Raw genomic sequence first — 23,056 nt, 5'->3', positions numbered from 1 at the left:
TTCAGGTAGTGGTCTGCTTTCACTTTTCAGATCAAAGCCACACCCATATTTCAGACGTTTAAAAGCCATCCAATCATCTGCTGAACCAGACCCTCTTGCTTTATCCCACATAGCATTTAGTTCCCTTATGATTTTAGTACATTCCTCAGTAAACCAGGGATTCTCTCTGCCCTTCATCCTGAATTTATTTAAAGGGGCCTATTGCGTACATCCTGGAAAGCATTGTGGAAGTAAGAAAAGGCTAATTCAACATCAGGGATTAATTCCATTCTATTCTGGATACATCATGTAAAAAACCTGGAATATCAAAGAGCTTCCTGTTTCTTTTCGTAATGACACGTGGAGGATGTTTAGGAATTTGACCATCTCTCACACAGGCAATAGCACAGTGATCACTTATGTCATTTGCATAAATACCAGAAGCATTAAAAAGATGAGGAGTTTTGGTTAATATCAAATCAATCAAAGAGGATTTCAGAGGAGACTATGTTCAACCTCGTTACACTGTTGACAATCTGAGTGAGATTATAGGTATTGTATAGAATTTAGAGTTGATCAGAGCTGGATGTTAACCAGTCCTGATTCAGATCACCTATCAGGACAAACTCAGAGTTGACATGCTGTGATAATCTGAAAATACAATCCAGAGAGCCAGCAGTATCAGATGGTCTGTAACAACAAGATATAACCATATTTAAACAGGAGCAGATGGTCTATAACAATAAGATACAACCATATTTAAACACGAGTAGATGGTCTATGACAACAAGATACAACCATATTTAAACAGGAGCCAAGGTTAAGGTCCAAACACAGATATTCAACTTGCTGAGGTTGAGTAGAAGTCAGACGGCTGAGAACTTGTGTTTTACGTAAACAGCAACACCACCACCCTTAGATCGACCACCTGCACCAAAAACATTACAACCATTTACGCCAATATTTTTGTCTTTTAATAGATTTTTGTAGCCAGGTTTCAGAAAGCATAAACACATCAGGGTGGACAGGTTTTATCCATACATCCACATAATCATACTTCAGCAGCAGACTAATTACATTCATATGCAGAAACTTCAGGCCGCTCTGACTACTTCATTGGACAGAAAGTCAGGACCTGGGTCAGATTGCACATTTCCAGACCGTAGAAGCAGCAAGATAATGGCCAGTCTAGATGGAGGGTTCCAACATGTGGATTTATAGACAGCACTTGAAGGACAATCCATAGTCACCAGAATCTTTAACGCCACAACATTCAGGAGATGTGGAAAGTCCAGAGACACGGTTCAGTACCAAGAAAACAGTCCTGACATGTCAGAGCAAGAGTCCCATTTCTCCCATGTTGTTTGGGAGAAATGTGCATAGATCTCACGTGCATTTATGGAGCAAGCGTGTGGTTTCTCCCAAAACTCGAGGGAGAAACAGTCATATATTTCCTCATTCACAGAGCAGGCGTGTAGTTTCTCCTTTGAACAACAGCAACATTATCCTTTATTGCCTCATCTTTGATCAGAGAGAAACACAGCATTAAGCAATCTAAGACATGTAGCCAACACAACGCTGAACCCTCATTAAATGAGCTAAAAACAATCCTAAATAAGAATGGCGAGGGCACCTGTACCAGACTGGGAGAGACAGACCAGAGCAGGAGAGGACACCTGTAACAGACTGGGAGAGACAGACCAGAGCAGGAGAGGACACCTGTACCAGACTGGGAGAGACAGACCAGAGCAGGAGAGGACACCTGTACCAGACTGGGAGAGACAGACCAGAGCAGGAGAGGACACCTGTACCAGACTGGGAGAGACAGACCAGAGCAGGCGGGGAGCAGTGCAGCAGGTAACAGGGTATGTGAGAGTGTCCAGAGATGAGTCTTTCCTTGGAGCAGGACACAGAGCAGAACTAGGACAGCATCATACTTTCTGCACTACAGAAACTACAGGACCAGTCAAAAGTTGGGACACACCTGATACACCTCATAGACAATCAGGTGAGAACAAATGATAGGATAGTCCCACTAAACCCAAACCAGATGGGATGGTGTATCACTGCAGAATTCTGGTTAAGTGATGCAATGTTCAATAGCATCACACTTAACTCCTCACTTCCCCTTTCAGGTCCATAGGGTTTTACTGTCCCCTGCTGGAGACTGGAGCACTCTGCAGTCCCTTTCAGGTCCATAGGGTTTTACTGCCCCCTGCTGGAGACTGGAGCACACTGCAGTTCCTTTCAGGTCCATAGGGTTATACTGCCCCCTGCTGGAGACTGGAGCACACTGCAGTCCCTTTCAGGTCCATAGGGTTTTACTGCCCCCTGCTGGAGACTGGAGCACACTGCAGTCCCTTTCACGAACATAGGGTTTTACTGCCCCCTGCTGGAGACTGGAGCACACTGCAGTCCCTTTCAGGTCCATAGGGTTTTACTGCCCCCTGCTGGAGATTGGAAGACACTGCAGTCCCTTTCAGGTCCATAGGGTTTTACTGCCCCCTGCTGGAGACTGGAGCCCACTGCAGTCCCTTTCAGGACCATAGGGTTTTACTGCCCCCTGCTGGAGACTGGAGCCCACTGCAGTCCCTTTCAGGACCATAGGGTTTTACTGCCCCCTGCTGGAGACTGGAGCCCACTGCAGTCCCTTTCAGGTCTATAGGGTTCTTCTGCCCCCTGCTGGAGACTGGAGCACACTGCAGTCCCTTTCAGGTCCATAGGGTTTTACTATTATTATTTCCCATCACCATAAATCATATTTAATCACTGAACAGTAGCAGACCTAACTTCATCTGTTCCTGACTCTGGATAGTGGATTAAAAAGACCATCAATCTCCAATGATATTAAAGTACTATTCTGAACATTACTGATATACTGAGTGGCAAGTCAAGATATCTGCTGGTTTTATTGTTTGGTCAACAGCACCACCTGCTGGACAGGTTTAATGTTGCTGGACTGAGCAGTATGGGAGGATGAAAGATGACACATTTAGGGCCGGTTTCCTGGACATCTACATTGAACATACTGTTTAGTCCAGGACTAGGATTCATCTGTGTCTGGGAAACCAGACCATATAGTTTAGTAGAAAGTCAGTGATACCAGCTTGTAGTGGGCTGACTAGTCCTGAATTGTCCTTTAGTTCCTGGACCATTTTCCATGCAGCTCCAGGTGACAGAGAACACATCAATTAGGACCGAGCCAACAAGCTGATCTATGATATTGAGGAGAATTACATAGAGACAGAGAACCAACTGAGAAAACATATCAATGGTTCTGAATGACAACCAATATACATCAAAACCAGACATCATGATTCAAGGAAATGTACAAGATTAAAACATTGTATTGAATTTTAATTAATAACAAATCAGTTTACAGTTTAACCAGCTCAGCTATAGACTACACCAGCATGACTAGTATCTATGTGGACCCTACTACAGTTTAACCAGCTCAGCTATAGACTACACCAGCATGACTAGTATCTATGTGGACCCTACTACAGTTTAACCAGCTCAGCTATAGACTACACCAGCATGACTAGTATCTATGTGGACCCTACTACAGTTTAACCAGCTCAGCAGAACCAGTGAGACCAAAACAATATCCAATCCCAAACCCAGGATAGAGGGGCTGAGTGAATGTGGTCTGGACTCTGTGGAGGAGGGTCATTGTGTCAGAGACACTGTAGAAGGACAGAGTACCTGCCTTGTGATCCAGGTACACTCCTACTCTGGAGGACTGAGGGCCTGATACTTTAGTCCCAACATTATTGTGTCTGAAACAATAACCACCTCTATAGCACTCTAATCTCCAGGACTTGTTATTGTATCCAAATCTACCACCTGTCTCTGTTCTGCTGATGTCTTTATATGAGACTGCAGTAACAACATCCCCAGTCCTCTCCACCTCCCAGTAACAGCGTCCAGACAGACCCTCTCTACACAGAACCTGACACCAGTTGGCGAATCTGTCTGGATGGTCAGGATGTGGTTGGACTTGGCCTGTATTGGTCACCTTTCTGTTCCCTTCAGACAGAGAGAGGAGTGTGTGTGCTGTGTTTGGGTCCAGTGTGAGCTGACAGGAATCTGGGAGAAGAGCAGAGACCAATGAGGGGAGTCAGAACAATAAGTTAAGTCAGATACTGTATCTACCCTGTCTTTGATTAGAGCACAGCAGAGATCAAATCAGAGAAATATGAGGAGTCAGATAGATACCCAGTCTTTGATTAGATCTACTATTGCTATATATTTCTAGAGGGATTGTTAGAAGTGTCAGTAAAAAGAGACTGTTAGTTACTTCACAATAAAGAGACTCACATTGTAACAACTGTTCTCTGGTCTTGGGCTCTGGAGGCAGTACAACATCCACTATATTCACTACAGACACACAAACACATTGACAGAGAGAGGGAATGTTATCATCAGACCATATTCCACATGTATATGACTAGTAGGGAACTTTCAATGGTCTAAAGTTGATGTTCTTATTGTTTTCAACACACCTGTAGTGGAGATCTTGGTCCATTCTCCTTTAAGGAAGTCTTCTAGTTTCTCTCTCAGTTCAGACACAGTCTTACTCACATCTCCAAAGTACTGAAGAGGACGGACAACGATGCTGGGTAAGTCTGAAGATACACTGATACTGGAGAGAGACTGATACCTCTGGAGAGAGAGAGAGAGACTGATAACTCTGGAGAGAGAGAGAGAGGGACTGATACCTCTGGAGAGAGAGAGACAGAGAGACTGATAACTCTGGCGAGAGAGAGAGACTGATACCTCTGGAGAGAGAGAGAGAGAGAGAGAGAGAGGGACGGACAGAGACAGAGGGACGGACAGAGCAAGAGGGACGGACAGAGAGAGAGAGAGAGGGACGGACAGAGAGAGAGAGAGAGAGGGACGGACAGAGAGAGAGAGGGACGGACAGAGAGAGAGAGAGAGAGACGGACAGAGAGAGAGAGAGAGAGACGGACAGAGAGAGAGGGACGGACAGAGAGAGAGACAGGGACAGAGAGACAGGGACAGAGAGACAGAGAGAGAGACAGAGAGACAGAGAGACAGAGAGAGAGAGAGAGAGAGGGACAGACAGAGAGAGAGACAGGGAGGGACAGAGAGACAGGACAACATAATGATTGAGATGAATAGTTTCACGTGAAGTTAATTTCATATCACATGTAACAAGACAGTTTAGTTACCTGGAGGAAATGGATGTGATCCTCTGTGTGTGAGAGCTGCTCCAGCTCAGTGCTTCTCTTACTCAGCTCAGCTATCTCCTGCTTCAGTTGCTCCAGGAGTCCTTCAGCTTGACTCACTTGAGCCTTCTCTTGGGCTCTGATCAGCTCCTTCACCTCAGAGCTCCTTCTCTCAATGGAGCGGATCAGCTCTGTAAAGATCTGATCACTGACCTCCACTGCTGACTGTGCAGAGCGCTGGAGAGAGAGAGAGAGAGAGAGAGAGAGAGAGAGAGAGAGAGAGAGACAGAGAGAGAGACAGTAGGTTCAGTAGCCTCTCTGCACCTCATTGAGTCAGACCTCCGCCACCCTGCTCTCCAGGTCCACCAGGACTTGTCCTCCCTCCTGGACAGACAGGTACAGAACACCTCTTGGTCCTGCTCTACTCTCCTCCCTCCTGGACAGACAGGTACAGAACACCTCTTGGTCCTGCTCTACTCTCCTCCCTCCTGGACAGACAGGTACAGAACACCTCTTGGTCCTGCTCTACTCTCCTCCCTCCTGGACAGACAGGTACAGAACACCTCTTGGTCCTGCTCTACTCTCCTCCCTCCTGGACAGACAGGTACAGAACACCTCTTGGTCCTGCTCTACTCTCCTCCCTCCTGGACAGACAGGTACAGAACACCTCTTGGTATATCATATATATATATATATATATATATATATATATCATAATTCAGAACTTTAAGCATATCTTTGGGACGTCCAGCCTGTTTGACAAAGATAAAGAAATATTTTTTCAATTTTTTATATTATCTGTGTCATTTATAGCCTGGCACAGATAGTAAAACTACATTAAATACAACGTTAACTAGATATTATCTGTGTCATTTATAGCCTGGCACAGATAGTAAAACTACATTAAATACAACGTTAACTAGATATTATCTGTGTCATTTATAGCCTGGCACAGATAGTAAAACTACATTAAATACAACGTTAACTAGATATTATCTGTGTCATTTATAGCCTGGCACAGATAGTAAAACTACTGTAGCGACCCGCACAGACAGCTGTGTGTTATGTGTTCGGCTAGTAGGTGGTTGTGTTGTACTTACCAGTTCCCAGTGTTCGCGGGGTCCGACATGCCAATCAACCTGCTATCTGCCAATCACAGGAATGCCTGGGATGTTCTGATGCCGGGCATCCTGGTGGTTGGCGGAGTGGCGTGGAGGGGGCGGGGCATTGGAAGTTAAGGTTCAGCCTTTGTTCTCTCTCTTACGTCTGGGCTTCACAAGAGAAGGTCCCGATTGGCTTGTGGGGTATCTTTCATTTATTTGGCGTGAGCTAAGGCCAAACAGTAGCCTGTGTAAAGTTGCTAATAAACCGTCAATTCGTAACTCAATCCTCTGTCTGGACAATTGTTCCTTTATGATCTAGTCAGGTCATTACACTACATTAAATACAACGTTAACTAGATATCATCGCCACATAACTTATGTCGAATTTAAAAGACACCGTTACCGTTAGTAACGTCTGTTACACTGTAACTTACAGGCAGCCTCACATAAAAACCTATTGGTTAACAAAGCTTTGATTATGACCAAAGTCTATAGTAGTGAAAACTCTCTCTCTCTATTCTAACTTACCACACATTCACATCACTGCCTCGACATGAATGTGTCCTGTCAGAGCCGTTTCCTGTCCGTTAACTGTTAACAGTCTCGAGCCACAGCTTAACCAATGAGCTACAAGGAGGACTGACAGTCACGAGCGGTGCAGCAGCCTCTGCAGCAGCAGCCTCCCCCGGGTCCTAGTGCCCGCCCGGTAAGACGGTTAAGATGCGATGGAACGGTTGACGGAGAGAAAATAAATCACAGAGAAAATATATTGACTGATATATTCAATTGTTTAGGGAAGCTTTAGCTTTGGCTTTAATACGTTCTGAAAATACTTGAAAACCAAAAGAGAAAAGAATAGTAGCCCTCCTCAGGAACAACAAAACCCTCACAGACCAACTTCTTCTTCTATGATATAATGGAGGTCCTCAAACCAACGTTAAAGGTGCATGGCGCCACCTACTGTTCTGGAGTGTGTTCAATCACAGTTTACACCACTCTAAATCCTCCTACCTAACTCAGTACTTCTGAGAAAATAAAAGAGTCCTACTAACTTCTGATAGACCCTCCCCCATCCCCCAAATCTCTTCCAAGTGTAATGTTTACTGTTCATTTCTGATTGTTTATTTCACTTTTGTTTATTGTCTATTTCACTTGCTTTGGCAATGTAAACATATATTTCCATGCCAATAAAGCCCTATGAATTTAATTCAATTGAGAGAGAGACAGCTCCATTTTAATGTATAGGGGACATGAGTCGTCATGGTTACCCATGGTTATGTGATGAGGCAGCCCAGTCAGTTACATGAACCAGTCTATTCTCTGAAAGGGGTCCAGACAGCCTGTTCCTAACAGTGGGGTCAGTGGGATTGGATAGGGGCCCCTCTCTCTCTCTCTCTCTCTCTCTCTGACTGGAGGAGAGAAGTGAAATGGTGTCTCCTCTGGTCAACAATACTCACCTTGAAAGACTCCACAGCCTGTTGGAGCTCCTTCAGCTCCTTCTCTCTCTCCTGGAATCTCTGCTGGACCTTCTGCTGACTCATCCCCAGCTGCCTCTGTGGAGAATCACTCTTCAATGAGCTATCAAGCTTTATTAGTCCAGTAGATCAATAGTATAGTAATGTGACATAGGACCCATAGAGAGGAAGGTCTACAATCCTGAGGAAGTCCCTTTACAATATTATATTATGTTGCTATGTGAATGATTATAGTTTTTATGGTAGGCCTACATGTATCAAGGGGTTGAGACTTAACTTTGGACTCATAAAAGGCCATTCAGAATGATAATAGTGTTTGACTTTAGAAAATGGTGATACATTTGGAGAATCTGGGTTAACATATCTATATACTCAAGGTGTGTGTTCATATTTGTGGATCCATTTCATTTGAATGATCTCATATTCAAACAGATTGAGTTCCTACTGTATCTTTAATTCTTTGTTTATCAGACAGCCACCAACAAGTTGTTCTGGTCTTACCTGTTTCTCAGTTCTCTCTGCTGCAGCTGACACTGTATCATGGCCTTTATGTTCATCCATTGTACACAGATAACAGATACACTGCTGATCAGTACGACAGTAAACCTCCAGCAGTTTGTCATGATGAGAGCAGATCTTCTCCTGTAGTTGTGCCGTGGCTTTGACCAACTTGTGCTTCTTGAAAGCAGGAGATTCATAGTGAGGTTGGAGGTGAGTCTCACAGTAAGAGGCCAGACACGCCAGACAGGACATGAGGGCTTTCTGCTTTCTGGTCCCAGTGCAGAAATCACACGCCACATCTCCAGGTCCAGCATAGCACAGAGCAGGAGGGGGAGCAGCCTGGAGTCCTGTCTTCTTCAGTTTCTCCACCAGCTCAGCCAACATGTTATTTTTCCTCAGATTAGGCCTTGGAGTGAAGGTCTCTCTGCACTGAGGACAGCTATAGACCCCTTTCAGAACATCCTGATCCCAGCAGCCCTCAATACAGCTCCTACAGTAACTGTGTCCACAGATAGTAGTGACCGGCTCCTTCAGTAGATCCAGACAGACAGAACAACAGAACTGGTCCTGGTCCAGCAGAACTCCCTGTTGAGCCATTTGGACGGTTGTTCACTCTCACAAAGACAGACGACAGAGAGACTCAGATCAGTTTCGTTTACACTGAAAATAGTTTGTGAAGGGGAGGGACTTCCTGGTTCTGCCAGAGGGGTGGGGTTAGAAGGAGGGAGGGAGAGAGGGATTGGTTAGAGGGAGGGAGGGGTTAGAGGGAGGGGTTAGAGGGGTTAGGAGGGGTTAGGAGGAGGGAGGGAGAGAGAGAAAACTGCAGGCAAAGTTGAGAAGGCCTTAGTTTCTAGGTTAGGACCCTTAATATAGAATAAATTAAATAGAGTGGTTAGAATATGTAAAGGGTAACAGTTTCTATGAAGATTCTACGAACCAGTAATAAGGCTACTGTCATGGAAAGTGGTACAGGAAATATAAAGGAAGGATTTATACATCTATGATATACTGTATGTAATGATATGTCTTCTAGATGGTGTTCTATACTGTATGTAATGATATGTCTTCTAGATGGTGTTCTATACTGTATGTAATGATATGTCTTCTAGATGGTGTTCTATACTGTATGTAATGATATGTCTTCTAGATGGTGTTCTATACTGTATGTAATGATATGTCTTCTAGATGGTATTCTATACTGTATGTAATGATATGTCTCTGTCTTCTAGATGGTGTTCTATACTGTATGTAATGATATGTCTTCTAGATGGTGTTCTATACTGTATGTAATGATATGTCTTCTAGATGGTGTTCTATACTGTATGTAATGATATGTCTTCTAGATGGTGTTCTATACTGTATGTAATGATATGTCTTCTAGATGGTGTTCTATACTGTATGTAATGATATGTCTCTGTATTCTAGATGGTGTTCTATACTGTATGTAATGATATGTCTCTGTCTTCTAGATGGTGTTCTATACTGTATGTAATGATATGTCTTCTAGATGGTGTTCTATACTGTATGTAATGATATGTCTTCTAGATGGTGTTCTATACTGTATGTAATGATATGTCTTCTAGATGGTGTTCTATACTGTATGTAATGATATGTCTTCTAGATGGTGTTCTATACTGTATGTAATGATATGTCTCTGTCTTCTAGATGGTGTTCTATACTGTATGTAATGATATGTCTCTGTCTTCTAGATGGTGTTCTATACTGTATGTAATGATATGTCTCTGTCTTCTAGATGGTGTTCTATACTGTATGTAATGATATGTCTCTGTCTTCTAGATGGTGTTCTATACTGTATGTAATGATATGTCTCTGTCTTCTAGATGGTGTTCTATACTGTATGTAATGATATGTCTCTGTCTTCTAGATGGTGTTCTATACTGTATGTAATGATATGTCTTCTAGATGGTGTTCTATACTGTATGTAATGATATGTCTTCTAGATGGTGTTCTATACTGTATGTAATGATATGTCTTCTAGATGGTGTTCTATACTGTATGTAATGATATCTCTTCTAGATGGTGTTCTATACTGTATGTAATGATATGTCTTCTAGATGGTGTTCTATACTGTATGTAATGATATGTCTTCTAGATGGTGTTCTATACTGTATGTAATGATATGTCTCTGTCTTCTAGATAGTGTTCTATACTATATGTAATGATATGTCTCTGTCTTCTAGATAGTGTTCAACCGTTCTCTGCCCGCACCCGACGCCCGACTAGCATCACCACCCTGGATGGTTCCGACCTAGAATATGTGGACATCTATAAGTGCCTAGGTGTCTGGCTAGACTGTAAACTCTCCTTCCAGACTCATATCAAACATCTCCAATCCAAAATCAAATAGCCCACCCAATTTACCTAACTCATCCCCATACTGTTTTTATTTATTTACTTTTCTGCTCTTTTGCACACCAGTATCTCTACCTGCACATGACCATCTGATCATTTATCACTCCAGTGTTAATCTGCTAAATTGTAACTATTCGCCTACCTCCTCATGCCTTTTGCACACAATGTATATAGACTCTCTTTTTTTCTACTGTGTTATTGACTTGTTAATTGTTTAGTCCATGTGTAACTCTGTTCACACTGCTATGCTTTATCTTGGCCAGGTCGCAGTTGTAAATGAGAACTTGTTCTCAACTAAACTACCTGGTTAAATAAAGGTGTTCTCAACTAGCCTACCTGGTTAAATAAAGGTGTTCTCAACTAGTCTACCTGGTTAAATAAAGGTGTTCTCAACTAGCCTACCTGGTTAAATAAAGGTGTTCTCAACTAGCCTCCCTGGTTAAATAAAGGTGTTCTCAACTAGCCTCCCTGGTTAAAAAAAGGTGAAATCAAAAATAAAAATAGAAAGACACTAACTTTGTTAAACTAGAGAGCTCCACTAAAACATGGCCTGTCTCCTGCAGAGCTGTTGTTCAACAGGAAACTCCAAACTAGGTTGTCCTCCTAGAAACAGAGCAGCAGGACGAGGTGATTCTTAACGGAGAGGAAAGAGGGAACAGAAAAGGTACTATGACAAAGGGTCCAAGGTGCTCCGTGATCTCAGTCCAAATGATAGGGGGGGAAATGCATGATGGGAAAACATGGAACGTTGAGGCCTGTGTGGTGAAAACAGTGGCAACCAGGTCACATGATGTAATGACACCTGAGGGAGTTACGTCCAGGAGAAATAGGAGACACGTGTTCCATGTACCTGAGTGTGAGCAGACAGACAGACACTCCTGTATCAGACCCACCAGGGCAGCCTGTTGTAATGAGACGGTCAGGTAGAGAAGGCCAGACACTCCTGTGTCAGACCCACCAGGGCAGCCTGTTGTAATGAGACGGTCAGGTAGAGAAGCCCAGACACTCCTGTATCAGACCCACCAGGGCAGCCTGTTGTAATGAGACGGTCAGGTAGAGAAGGCCAGACACTCCTGTGTCAGACCCACCAGGGCAGCCTGTTGTAATGAGACGGTCAGGTAGAGAAGCCCAGACACTCCTGTATCAGACCCACCAGGGCAGCCTGTTGTAATGAGACGGTCAGGTAGAGAAGCCCAGACACTCCTGTGTCAGACCCACCAGGGCAGCCTGTTGTAATGAGACGGTCAGGTAGAGAAGCCCAGACACTCCTGTATCAGACCCACCAGGGCAGCCTGTTGTAATGAGACGGTCAGGTAGAGAAGCCTAGACACTCCTGTATCAGACCCACCAGGGCAGCCTGTTGTAATGAGACGGTCAGGTAGAGAAGCCCAGACACTCCTGTGTCAGACCCACCAGGGCAGCCTGTTGTAATGAGACGGTCAGGTAGAGAAGCCCAGACACTCCTGTATCAGACCCACCAGGGCAGCCTGTTGTAATGAGAGGGTCAGGTAGAGAAGCCCAGACACTCCTGTATCAGACCAACCAGGGCAGCCTGTTGTAATGAGACGGTCAGGTAGAGAAGCCCAGACACTCCTGTATCAGACCCACCAGGGCAGCCTGTTGTAATGAGACGGTCAGGTAGAGAAGCCCAGACACTCCTGTGTCAGACCCACCAGGGCAGCCTGTTGTAATGAGACGGTCAGGTAGAGAAGCCCAGCCACTCCTGTGTCAGACCCACCAGGGCAGCCTGTTGTAATGAGACGGTCAGGTAGAGAAGCCCAGACACTCCTGTATCAGACCCACCAGGGCAGCCTGTTGTAATGAGACGGTCAGGTAGAGAAGCCCAGACACTCCTGTATCAGACCCACCAGGGCAGCCTGTTGTAATGAGACGGTCAGGTAGAGAAGCCCAGACACTCCTGTGTCAGACCCACCAGGGCAGCCTGTTGTAATGAGACGGTCAGGTAGAGAAGCCCAGACACTCCTGTATCAGACCCACCAGGGCAGCCTGTTGTAATGAGACGGTCAGGTAGAGAAGCCCAGACACTCCTGTATCAGACCCACCAGGGCAGCCTGTTGTAATGAGACGGTCAGGTAGAGAAGCCCAGACACTCCTGTGTCAGACCCACCAGGGCAGCCTGTTGTAATGAGACGGTCAGGTAGAGAAGCCCAGACACTCCTGTATCAGACCCACCAGGGCAGCCTGTTGTAATGAGAGGGTCAGGTAGAGAAGCCCAGACACTCCTGTATCAGACCAACCAGGGCAGCCTGTTGTAATGAGACGGTCAGGTAGAGAAGCCCAGACACTCCTGTATCAGACCCACCAGGGCAGCCTGTTGTAATGAGACGGTCAGGTAGAGAAGCCCAGACACTCCTGTGTCAGACCCACCAGGGCAGCCTGTTGTAATGAGACGGTCAGGTAGAGAAGCCCAGCCACTCCTGTATCAGACCCACCAGGGCAGCCTGTTGTAATGAGACCGTCAGGTAGAGAAGCCCAGACACTCCTGTATCAGACCCACCAGGGCAGCCTGTTGTAATGAGACCGTCAGGTAGAGAAGCCCAGACACTCCTGTGTCAGACCCACCAGGGCAGCCTGTTGTAATGAGACCGTCAGGTAGAGAAGCCCAGACACTCCTGTGTCAGACCCACCAGGGCAGCCTGTTGTAATGAGACCGTCAGGTAGAGAAGCCCAGACACTCCTGTATCAGACCCACCAGGGCAGCCTGTTGTAATGAGACCGTCAGGTAGAGAAGCTCAGACACTCCTGTGTCAGACCCACCAGGGCAGCCTGTTGTAATGAGACGATCAGGTAGAGAAGCCCAGACACACCCGTGTCAGACCCACCAGGGCAGCCTGAAGTAATGAGAGGGTCAGGTAGAGAAGCCCAGACACTCCTGTGTCAGACCCACCAGGGCAGCCTGTTGTAATGAGAGGGTCAGGTAGAGAAGCCCAGACACTCCTGTATCAGACCCACCAGGGCAGCCTGTTGTAATGAGACGGTCAGGTAGAGAAGCCCAGACACTCCTGTGTCAGACCTACCAGGGCAGCCTGTTGTAATGAGAGGGTCAGGTAGAGAAGCCCAGACACTCCTGTGTCAGACCCACCAGGGCAGCCTGTTGTAATGAGACCGTCAGGTAGAGAAGCCCAGACACTCCTGTATCAGACCCACCAGGGCAGCCTGTTGTAATGAGACCGTCAGGTAGAGAAGGTAAAGCTCCTCAGAGGCTGATTGAGGAAGTAGAAATGTGTTATTGAAATGAAATATGAAATGAAGTGTTCACTATGAAAAGAAGTGTAACCAGCGCAGAGGAGAATGGAAGATCTCAGCTCAGTGCACAATACAATATGGCTCCGGTTAACTTAAATAATGACTTATGTTTTAAATAACAGTTGTTTTCTTTAGTATTTCTTAAGGGCTCTAAACTTGGAACAAAACTATTTGTCTCCCTCTTGCTGTTGCATGTAGTTCCTCTCTCTCTTCCTCCATTCCTCTAACCCCTCCCTCCCTCCCTCTAACCCCAGCCCTCTGGCAGAACCAGGAAGTCCCTCCCCTTCCCACAAACTCTCTTCTGAGGAAACGAAACTGATCTGAGTCTCTCTGTCGTCTGTCTGTGTGACAGTGAACAACCGTCCAAATGGCTCAACAGGGAGTTCTGCTGGACCAGGACCAGTTCTGTTGTTCTGTCTGTCTGGATCTACTGAAGGAGCCGGTCACTACTGCATGTGGACACAGTTACTGTAGAATCTGTATTGAGGGCTGCTGGGATCAGGATGATCTGAAAGGGGTCTATAGCTGTCCTCAGTGCAGAGAGACCTTCACTCCAAGGCCTAATCTGAGGAAAAATAACATGTTGGCTGAGCTGGTGGAGAAACTGAGGAAGACAGGACTCCAGGCTGCTCCCCCTCCTGCTCTGTGCTATGCTGGACCTGGAGATGTGGCGTGTGATGTCTGCACTGGGACCAGAAAGCAGAAAGCCCTCATGTCCTGTCTGGCGTGTCTGGCCTCTTACTGTGAGACTCACCTCCAATCTCACTATGAATCTCCTGCTTTGAAGAAGCACAAGCTGGTCAAAGCCACGGCACAACTACAGGAGAAGATCTGCTCTCATCATGACAAACTGCTGGAGGTTTACTGTCGTACCGATCAGCAGTGTATCTGTTATCTGTGTACAATGGATGAACATAAAGGCCATGATACAGTGTCAGCTGCAGCAGAGAGGACTGAGAAACAGGTAAGACCAGAACAACTTGTTGGTGACTGTCTGATAAACAAATAATTAAAGATACAGTAGGAACTAAATCTGTTTGAATATGAGATCATTATATTATATACAATATGAAATGGATCCACAATTATGAACACAAACCTTGAGTATATAGATATGTTAACCCAGATTCTCCAAATGTATCACCATTTTCTAAAGTCAAACACTATTATCATTCTGAATGGCCTTTTATGAGTCCAAAGTTCAGTCTCAACCCCTTGATACATGTAGGCCTACCATAAAAACTATAATCATTCACATAGCAACATAATATAATTTTGTAAAGGGACTTCCTCAGGATTGTAGACCTTCCTCTCTATGGGTCCTATGTCACATTACTATACTATTGATCTACTGGACTAATAAAGCTTGATAGCTCATTGAAGAGTGATTCTCCACAGAGGCAGCTGGGGATGAGTCAGAAGAAGGTCCAGCAGAGATTCCAGGAGAGAAAGAAGGAGCTGAAGAATCTCCAAAAAGCTGTGGAGTCTTTCAAGGTGAGTATTGTTGACCAGAGGAGACACACCATTTCACTTCTCTCCTCCAGTCAGAGAGAGAGAGAGAGAGCGAGAGGGGACCCTATCCAATCCCACTGACCTCACTGTTGACCTCACTGTTGGGAACAGGCTGTCTGGACCCCTTTCAGAGAATGGACTGGTTCATATAACTGACTGGGCTGCCTCATCACATAACCATGAGTAACCATGACAACTCATGTCCCCTATACATTAAAATGGAACTGTCTCTCTCTCAATTGAATTAAATTCATAGGGCTTTATTGGCATGGAAATAAATGTTTACATTGCCAAAGCAAGTTTAATAGACAATAAACAAAAGTGAAATAAACAATTAGAAATTAACAGTAAACATTACACTTGGAAGTGATTTGGGGGATGGGGGAGGGTCTATTATAAGTTAGTAGGACTCTTTTATTTTCTCAGAAGTTCTGAGTTAGGTAGGAGGATTTAGAGTGGTGTAAACCGTGATTGAACACACTCCAGAACAGTAGGTGGCGCTATGCACCTTTAACGTTGGTTTGAGGACCTCCATTATATCATAGAAGAAGAAGTTGGTCTGTGAGGGTTTTGTTGTTCCTGAGGAGGGCTACTATTCTTTTCTCTTTTGGTTTTCAAGTATTTTCAGAATGTATTAAAGCCAAAGCTAAAGCTTCCCTAAACAATTCAATATCTCAGTCAATATATTTTCTCTGTGATTTATTTTCTCTCCGTCAACCGTTCCATCGCATCTTAACCGTTTTAACGGGCGGGCACTAGGACCCGGGGGAGGCTGCTGCTGCAGAGGCTGCTGCACCGCTCGTGACTGTCAGTCCTCCTTGTAGCTCATTGGTTAAGCTGTGGCTCGAGACTGTTAACAGTTAACGGACAGGAAACGGCTCTGACAGGACACATTCATGTCGAGGCAGTGATGTGAATGTGTGGTAAGTTAGAATAGAGAGAGTTTTCACTACTATAGACTTTGGTCATAATCAAAGCTTTGTTAACCAATAGGTTTTTATGTGAGGCTGCCTGTAAGTTACAGTGTAACAGACGTTACTAACGGTAACGGTGTCTTTTAAATTCGACATAAGTTATGTGGCGATGATATCTAGTTAACGTTGTATTTAATGTAGTGTAATGACCTGACTAGATCATAAAGGAACAATTGTCCAGACAGAGGATTGAGTTACGAATTGACGGTTTATTAGCAACTTTACACAGGCTACTGTTTGGCCTTAGCTCACGCCAAATAAATGAAAGATACCCCACAAGCCAATCGGGACCTTCTCTTGTGAAGCCCAGACGTAAGAGAGAGAACAAAGGCTGAACCTTAACTTCCAATGCCCCGCCCCCTCCACGCCACTCCGCCAACCACCAGGATGCCCGGCATCAGAACATCCCAGGCATTCCTGTGATTGGCAGATAGCAGGTTGATTGGCATGTCGGACCCCGCGAACACTGGGAACTGGTAAGTACAACACAACCACCTACTAGCCGAACACATAACACACAGCTGTCTGTGCGGGTCGCTACAGTAGTTTTACTATCTGTGCCAGGCTATAAATGACACAGATAATATCTAGTTAACGTTGTATTTAATGTAGTTTTACTATCTGTGTCAGGCTATAAATGACACAGATAATATCTAGTTAACGTTGTATTTAATGTAGTTGTACTATCTGTGCCAGGCTATAAATGACACAGATAATATCTAGTTAACGTTGTATTTAATGTAGTTTTACTATCTGTGCCAGGCTATAAATGACACAGATAATATCTAGTTAACGTTGTATTTTATGTAGTTTTAGGGAGGAGAGTAGAGCAGGACCAAGAGGTGTTCTGTACCTGTCTGTCCAGGAGGGAGGAGAATAGAGCAGGACCAAGAGGTGTTCTGTACCTGTCTGTCCAGGAGGGAGGAGAGTAGAGCAGGACCAAGAGGTGTTCTGTACCTGTCTGTCCAGGAGGGAGTAGAGTAGAGCAGGACCAAGAGGTGTTCTGTACCTGTCTGTCCAGGAGGGAGGAGAGTAGAGCAGGACCAAGAGGTGTTCTGTACCTGTCTGTCCAGGAGGGAGGAGAATAGAGCAGGACCAAGAGGTGTTCTGTACCTGTCTGTCCAGGAGGGAGGAGAGTAGAGCAGGACCAAGAGGTGTTCTGTACCTGTCTGTCCAGGAGGGAGGAGAGTAGAGCAGGACCAAGAGGTGTTCTTTACCTGTCTGTCCAGGATGGAGGAGAGTAGAGCAGGACCAAGAGGTGTTCTGTACCTGTCTGTCCAGGAGGGAGGAGAGTAGAGCAGGACCAAGAGGTGTTCTGTACCTGTCTGTCCAGGAGGGAGGAGAGTAGAGCAGGACCAAGAGGTGTTCTGTACCTGTCTGTCCAGGAGGGAGGACAAGTCCTGGTGGACCTGGAGAGCAGGGTGGCGGAGGTCTGACTCAATGAGGTGCAGAGAGGCTACTGAACCTACTGTCTCTCTCTCTGTCTCTGTCTCTGTCTCTCTCTCTCTCTCTCTCTCTCTCTCTCTCTCTCTCTCTCTCTCTCTCTCTCTCTCTCTCTCTCTCTCTCTCTCTCTCTCTCTCTCTCTCTCTCTCTCTCTCTCTCTCTCTCTCTCTCTCTCTCTCTCTCTCTCTCTCTCTCTCTCTCTCTCTCTCTCTCTCTCTCTCTCTCTCTCTCTCTCTCTCTCTCTCTCTCTCTCTCTCTCTCTCTCTCTCTCTCTCTCTCTCTCTCTCTCTCTCTCTCTCTCTCTCTCTCTCTCTCTCTCTCTCTCTCTCTCTCTCTCTCTCTCTCTCTCTCTCTCTCTCTCTCTCTCTCTCTCTCTCTCTCTCTCTCTCTCTCTCTCTCTCTCTCTCTCTCTCTCTCTCTCTCTCTCTCTCTCTCTCTCTCTCTCTCTCTCTCTCTAGCGCTCTGCACAGTCAGCAGTGGAGGACAGTGATCAGATCTTTACTGAGCTGATCCGCTCCATTGAGAGAAGGAGCCTTGAGGTGAAGGAGCTGATCAGAGCCCAAGAGAAGGCTCAAGTGAGTCAAGCTGAAGGACTCCTGGAGCAACTGAAGCAGGAGATAGCTGAGCTGAGGAAGAGAAGCACTGAGCTGGAGCAGCTCTCATACACAGAGGATCACATCCATTTCCTCCAGGTAACTAAACTGTCTTGTTACATGTGATATGAAATTAACTTCACGTGAAACTATTCATCTCAATCATTATGTTGTCCTGTCTCTCTGTCCCTGTCTCTCTCTCTGTCCGTCCCTCTCTCTCTGTCCGTCTCTCTCTCTCTCTCTGTCCGTCCCTCTCTCTCTCTGTCCGTCCCTCTCTCTCTCTGTCCGTCCCTCTCTCTCTCTGTCCGTCCCTCTCTCTCTCTCTCTGTCCGTCCCTCTCTCTCTGTCCGTCCCTCTGTCTCTGTCCGTCCCTCTCTCTCTCTCTCTCTCTCTCTCTCTCTCTCTCTCCAGAGGTATCAGTCTCTCTCTCTCTCCAGAGGTATCAGTCTCTCTGTCTCTCTCTCTCCAGAGGTATCAGTCTCTCTCTCTCTCTCTCCAGAGGTATCAGTCTCTCTCCAGTATCAGTGTATCTTCAGACTTACCCAGCATCGTTGTCCGTCCTCTTCAGTACTTTGGAGATGTGAGTAAGACTGTGTCTGAACTGAGAGAGAAACTAGAAGACTTCCTTAAAGGAGAATGGACCAAGATCTCCACTACAGGTGTGTTGAAAACAATAAGAACATCAACTTTAGACCATTGAAAGTTCCCTACTAGTCATATACATGTGGAATATGGTCTGATGATAACATTCCCTCTCTCTGTCAATGTGTTTGTGTGTCTGTAGTGAATATAGTGGATGTTGTACTGCCTCCAGAGCCCAAGACCAGAGAACAGTTGTTACAATGTGAGTCTCTTTATTGTGAAGTAACTAACAGTCTCTTTTTACTGACACTCCTAACAATCCCTCTAGAAATATATAGCAATAGTAGATCTAATCAAAGACTGGGTATCTATCTGACTCCTCATATTTCTCTGATTTGATCTCTGCTGTGCTCTAATCAAAGACAGGGTAGATACAGTATCTGACTTAACTTATTGTTCTGACTCCCCTCATTGGTCTCTGCTCTTCTCCCAGATTCCTGTCATCTCACACTGGACCCAAACACAGCACACACAGACCTCTCTCTGTCTGAAGGGAACAGAAAGGTGACCTATACAGACCAAGTCCAACCATATCCTGACCATCCAGACAGATTCACCAACTACAGGCAGGTTCTGTGTAGAGAGGGTCTGTCTGGACGCTGTTACTGGGAGGTGGAGTGGACTGGTGTTGTTGTTACAGCAGTCTCATATAAAGACATCAGCAGAACAGAGAGAGGTAATGATGGTGCATTTGGATACAATAACAAGTCCTGGAGTTTATATTACTATAGAGGTGGTTATTGTTTCAGACACAATAATGTTGAGACTAAAGTATCAGGCCCTCAGTCCTCCAGAGTAGGAGTGTACCTGGATCACAAGGCAGGTACTCTGTCCTTCTACAGTGTCTCTGACACAATGACCCTCCTCCACAGAGTCCAGACCACATTCACTCAACCCCTCTATCCTGGGTTTTGGCTCAATGGTACTGCTGAGCTGGTTAAACTGTAGTAGGGCCCACATAGATACTAGTCATGCTGGTGTAGTCTATAGCTGAGCTGGTTAAACTGTAGTAGGGTCCACATAGATACTAGTCATGCTGGTGTAGTCTATAGCTGAGCTGGTTAAACTGTAGTAGGGTCCACATAGATACTAGTCATGCTGGTGTAGTCTATAGCTGAGCTGGTTAAACTGTAGTAGGGTCCACATAGATACTAGTCATGCTGGTGTAGTCTATAGCTGAGCTGGTTAAACTGTAGTAGGGTCCACATAGATACTAGTCATGCTGGTGTAGTCTATAGCTGAGCTGGTTAAACTGTAGTAGGGTCCACATAGATACTAGTCATGCTGGTGTAGTCTATAGCTGAGCTGGTTAAACTGTAGTAGGGTCCACATAGATACTAGTCATGCTGGTGTAGTCTATAGCTGAGCTGGTTAAACTGTAGTAGGGTCCACATAGATACTAGTCATGCTGGTGTAGTCTATAGCTGAGCTGGTTAAACTGTAGTAGGGTCCACATAGATACTAGTCATGCTGGTGTAGTCTATAGCTGAGCTGGTTAAACTGTAGTAGGGTCCACATAGATACTAGTCATGCTGGTGTAGTCTATAGCTGAGCTGGTTAAACTGTAGTAGGGTCCACATAGATACTAGTCATGCTGGTGTAGTCTATAGCTGAGCTGGTTAAACTGTAGTAGGGTCCACATAGATACTAGTCATGCTGGTGTAGTCTATAGCTGAGCTGGTTAAACTGTAGTAGGGTCCACATAGATACTAGTCATGCTGGTGTAGTCTATAGCTGAGCTGGTTAAACTGTAGTAGGGTCCACATAGATACTAGTCATGCTGGTGTAGTCTATAGCTGAGCTGGTTAAACTGTAGTAGGGTCCACATAGATACTAGTCATGCTGGTGTAGTCTATAGCTGAGCTGGTTAAACTGTAGTAGGGTCCACATAGATACTAGTCATGCTGGTGTAGTCTATAGCTGAGCTGGTTAAACTGTAGTAGGGTCCACATAGATACTAGTCATGCTGGTGTAGTCTATAGCTGAGCTGGTTAAACTGTAGTAGGGTCCACATAGATACTAGTCATGCTGGTGTAGTCTATAGCTGAGCTGGTTAAACTGTAGTAGGGTCCACATAGATACTAGTCATGCTGGTGTAGTCTATAGCTGAGCTGGTTAAACTGTAGTAGGGTCCACATAGATACTAGTCATGCTGGTGTAGTCTATAGCTGAGCTGGTTAAACTGTAGTAGGGTCCACATAGATACTAGTCATGCTGGTGTAGTCTATAGCTGAGCTGGTTAAACTGTAGTAGGGTCCACATAGATACTAGTCATGCTGGTGTAGTCTATAGCTGAGCTGGTTAAACTGTAGTAGGGTCCACATAGATACTAGTCATGCTGGTGTAGTCTATAGCTGAGCTGGTTAAACTGTAGTAGGGTCCACATAGATACTAGTCATGCTGGTGTAGTCTATAGCTGAGCTGGTTAAACTGTAGTAGGTTCCACATAGATACTAGTCATGCTGGTGTAGTCTATAGCTGAGCTGGTTATACTGTAGTAGGGTCCACATAGATACTAGTCATGCTGGTGTAGTCTATAGCTGAGCTGGTTAAACTGTAAACTGATTTGTTATTAATTAAAATTCAATACAATGTTTTAATCTTGTACATTTCCATGAATCATGATGTCTGGTGTTGATGTATATTGGTTGTCATTCAGAACCATTGATATGTTTTCTCAGTTGGTTCTCTGTCTCTATGTAATTCTCCTCAGTATCATTGATCAGCTTGTTGGCTCGGTCCTAATTGATGTGTTCTCTGTCACCTGGAGCTGCATGGAAAATGGTCCAGGAACTAAAGGACAATTCAGGACTAGTCAGCCCACTACAAGCTGGTATCACTTACTTTCTACTAAACTATATGGTCTGGTTTCCCAGACACAGATGAATCCTAGTCCTGGACTAAACAGTATGTTCAATGTAGATGTCCAGGAAACCGGCCCTAAATGTGTCATCTTTCATCCTCCCATACTGCTCAGTCAGCAACATTAAACCTGTCCAGCAGGTGGTGCTGTTGACCAAACAATAAAACCAGCAGATATCTTGACTTGCCACTCAGTATATCAGTAATGTTCAGAATAGTACTTTAATATCATTGGAGATTGATGGTCTTTTTAATCCACTATCCAGAGTCAGGAACAGATGAAGTTAGGTCTGCTACTGTTCAGTGATTAAATATGATTTATGGTGATGGGAAATAATAAAAAACACTCAACTTCATCTAGTAATAGTTTTCCTTTGTTATTTATTCCAAGGTGTGTCTTTAACTTGTAAATGTATTGTGTGGAGGTGAGCTAGTGGTGTGGCTGATAGAATAGAATGAAAAGGGAGGAGGGGAGGAAGAGGGGAGGAGTGAAGGGCTGTTCAAGAAACCAGATGAGGAAGAGGAAGATGTTCAGGGGAATTACTGTCTCTGTTCCAAATGGTTCCCTATTCCCTACGTAGTGCACTACGGTGCTTCTGACCAGGCCTAAAGTAGTGTTCTACGTAGGGAATAGGGTGTAGATTTATTACAATATCATGCTTTAGTGTTTGGCACAAAAAAATATTAGATCTCCACCCCCCCACTTCCTGTCTGTCATCCCCCAGTTCTGTTAAGACTTACTCTCATTGAACTGGGTCTCATTCTAAATAGTCACTTTGGATTGGTAGTCCATACTTGTCTTTACTATGGTTCTACATACAGTATCTGTATTGATAGTCCATACTGGTCTTTACTGTGGTTCTACATACAGTATCTGTATTGATAGTCCATACTGGTCTTTACTATGGTTCTACATACAGTACCTGTATTGATAGTCCATACTGGTCTTTACTATGGTTCTACATACAGTATCTGTATTGATAGTCCATACTGGTCTTTACTATGGTTCTACATACAGTACCTGTATTGATAGTCCATACTGGTCTTTACTATGGTTCTACATACAGTATCTGTATTGATAGTCCATACTGGTCTTTACTATGGTTCTACTTACAGTATCTGTATTGATAGTCCATACT

At 44.9% G+C, this 23,056-nt stretch overlaps 2 protein-coding genes across 2 annotated transcripts; one reads left to right on the top strand and one right to left on the bottom strand.

Moving 5' to 3' along the window:
* Positions 1–3,315: 3,315 nt before the first annotated feature.
* On the bottom strand, positions 3,316–8,953 carry LOC110513281 (E3 ubiquitin-protein ligase TRIM16). Its single transcript, XM_090230885.1, has 6 exons — positions 8,251–8,953; positions 7,732–7,827; positions 5,164–5,408; positions 4,485–4,702; positions 4,300–4,359; positions 3,316–4,068 (listed from the first exon to the last, which is right to left on the bottom strand). Exons 1-6 carry the CDS (start codon positions 8,845–8,847, stop codon positions 3,542–3,544), a joined length of 1,743 nt encoding a protein of 580 aa, XP_090087011.1. The 5' UTR covers positions 8,848–8,953; the 3' UTR covers positions 3,316–3,541.
* Positions 8,954–13,273: 4,320 nt separating this feature from the next.
* LOC110510765 (E3 ubiquitin-protein ligase TRIM16) lies at positions 13,274–22,273 on the top strand. Its single transcript, XM_090230865.1, has 6 exons — positions 13,274–14,854; positions 15,289–15,384; positions 18,279–18,512; positions 18,913–19,072; positions 19,198–19,257; positions 19,489–22,273. The coding sequence occupies exons 1-6, from the start codon at positions 14,258–14,260 to the stop codon at positions 20,001–20,003; spliced, it is 1,662 nt and encodes a 553-aa protein (XP_090086991.1). The 5' UTR covers positions 13,274–14,257; the 3' UTR covers positions 20,004–22,273.
* The last annotated feature ends 783 nt before the right edge of the window (positions 22,274–23,056 follow it).

This window comes from Oncorhynchus mykiss, chromosome 4, assembly GCF_057628025.1.
Source record: "Oncorhynchus mykiss isolate SJ-2025 chromosome 4, ASM5762802v1, whole genome shotgun sequence".
NCBI classification, from domain to species: domain Eukaryota; kingdom Metazoa; phylum Chordata; class Actinopteri; order Salmoniformes; family Salmonidae; genus Oncorhynchus; species Oncorhynchus mykiss.
This window is presented reverse-complemented; position numbering and strand designations above follow the sequence as displayed.

Coding starts and splice junctions, on each gene's coding strand:
- LOC110513281 (XM_090230885.1), bottom strand. CDS start 8,847: ATGGCTCAACAGGGAGTTCTGCTGGACCAGGACCAGTTCTGTTGTTCT. Junction 5,409..7,731: donor AGGCTGTGGAGTCTTTCAAG/GTGAGTATTGTT, acceptor CTCTCTCTCCAG/CGCTCTGCACAGTCAGCAGT. Junction 4,069..4,299: donor CAGAGAACAGTTGTTACAAT/GTGAGTCTCTTT, acceptor CTCTTCTCCCAG/ATTCCTGTCAGCTCACACTG.
- LOC110510765 (XM_090230865.1), top strand. CDS start 14,258: ATGGCTCAACAGGGAGTTCTGCTGGACCAGGACCAGTTCTGTTGTTCT. Junction 14,855..15,288: donor CAGAGAGGACTGAGAAACAG/GTAAGACCAGAA, acceptor GATTCTCCACAG/AGGCAGCTGGGGATGAGTCA. Junction 19,258..19,488: donor CAGAGAACAGTTGTTACAAT/GTGAGTCTCTTT, acceptor CTCTTCTCCCAG/ATTCCTGTCATCTCACACTG.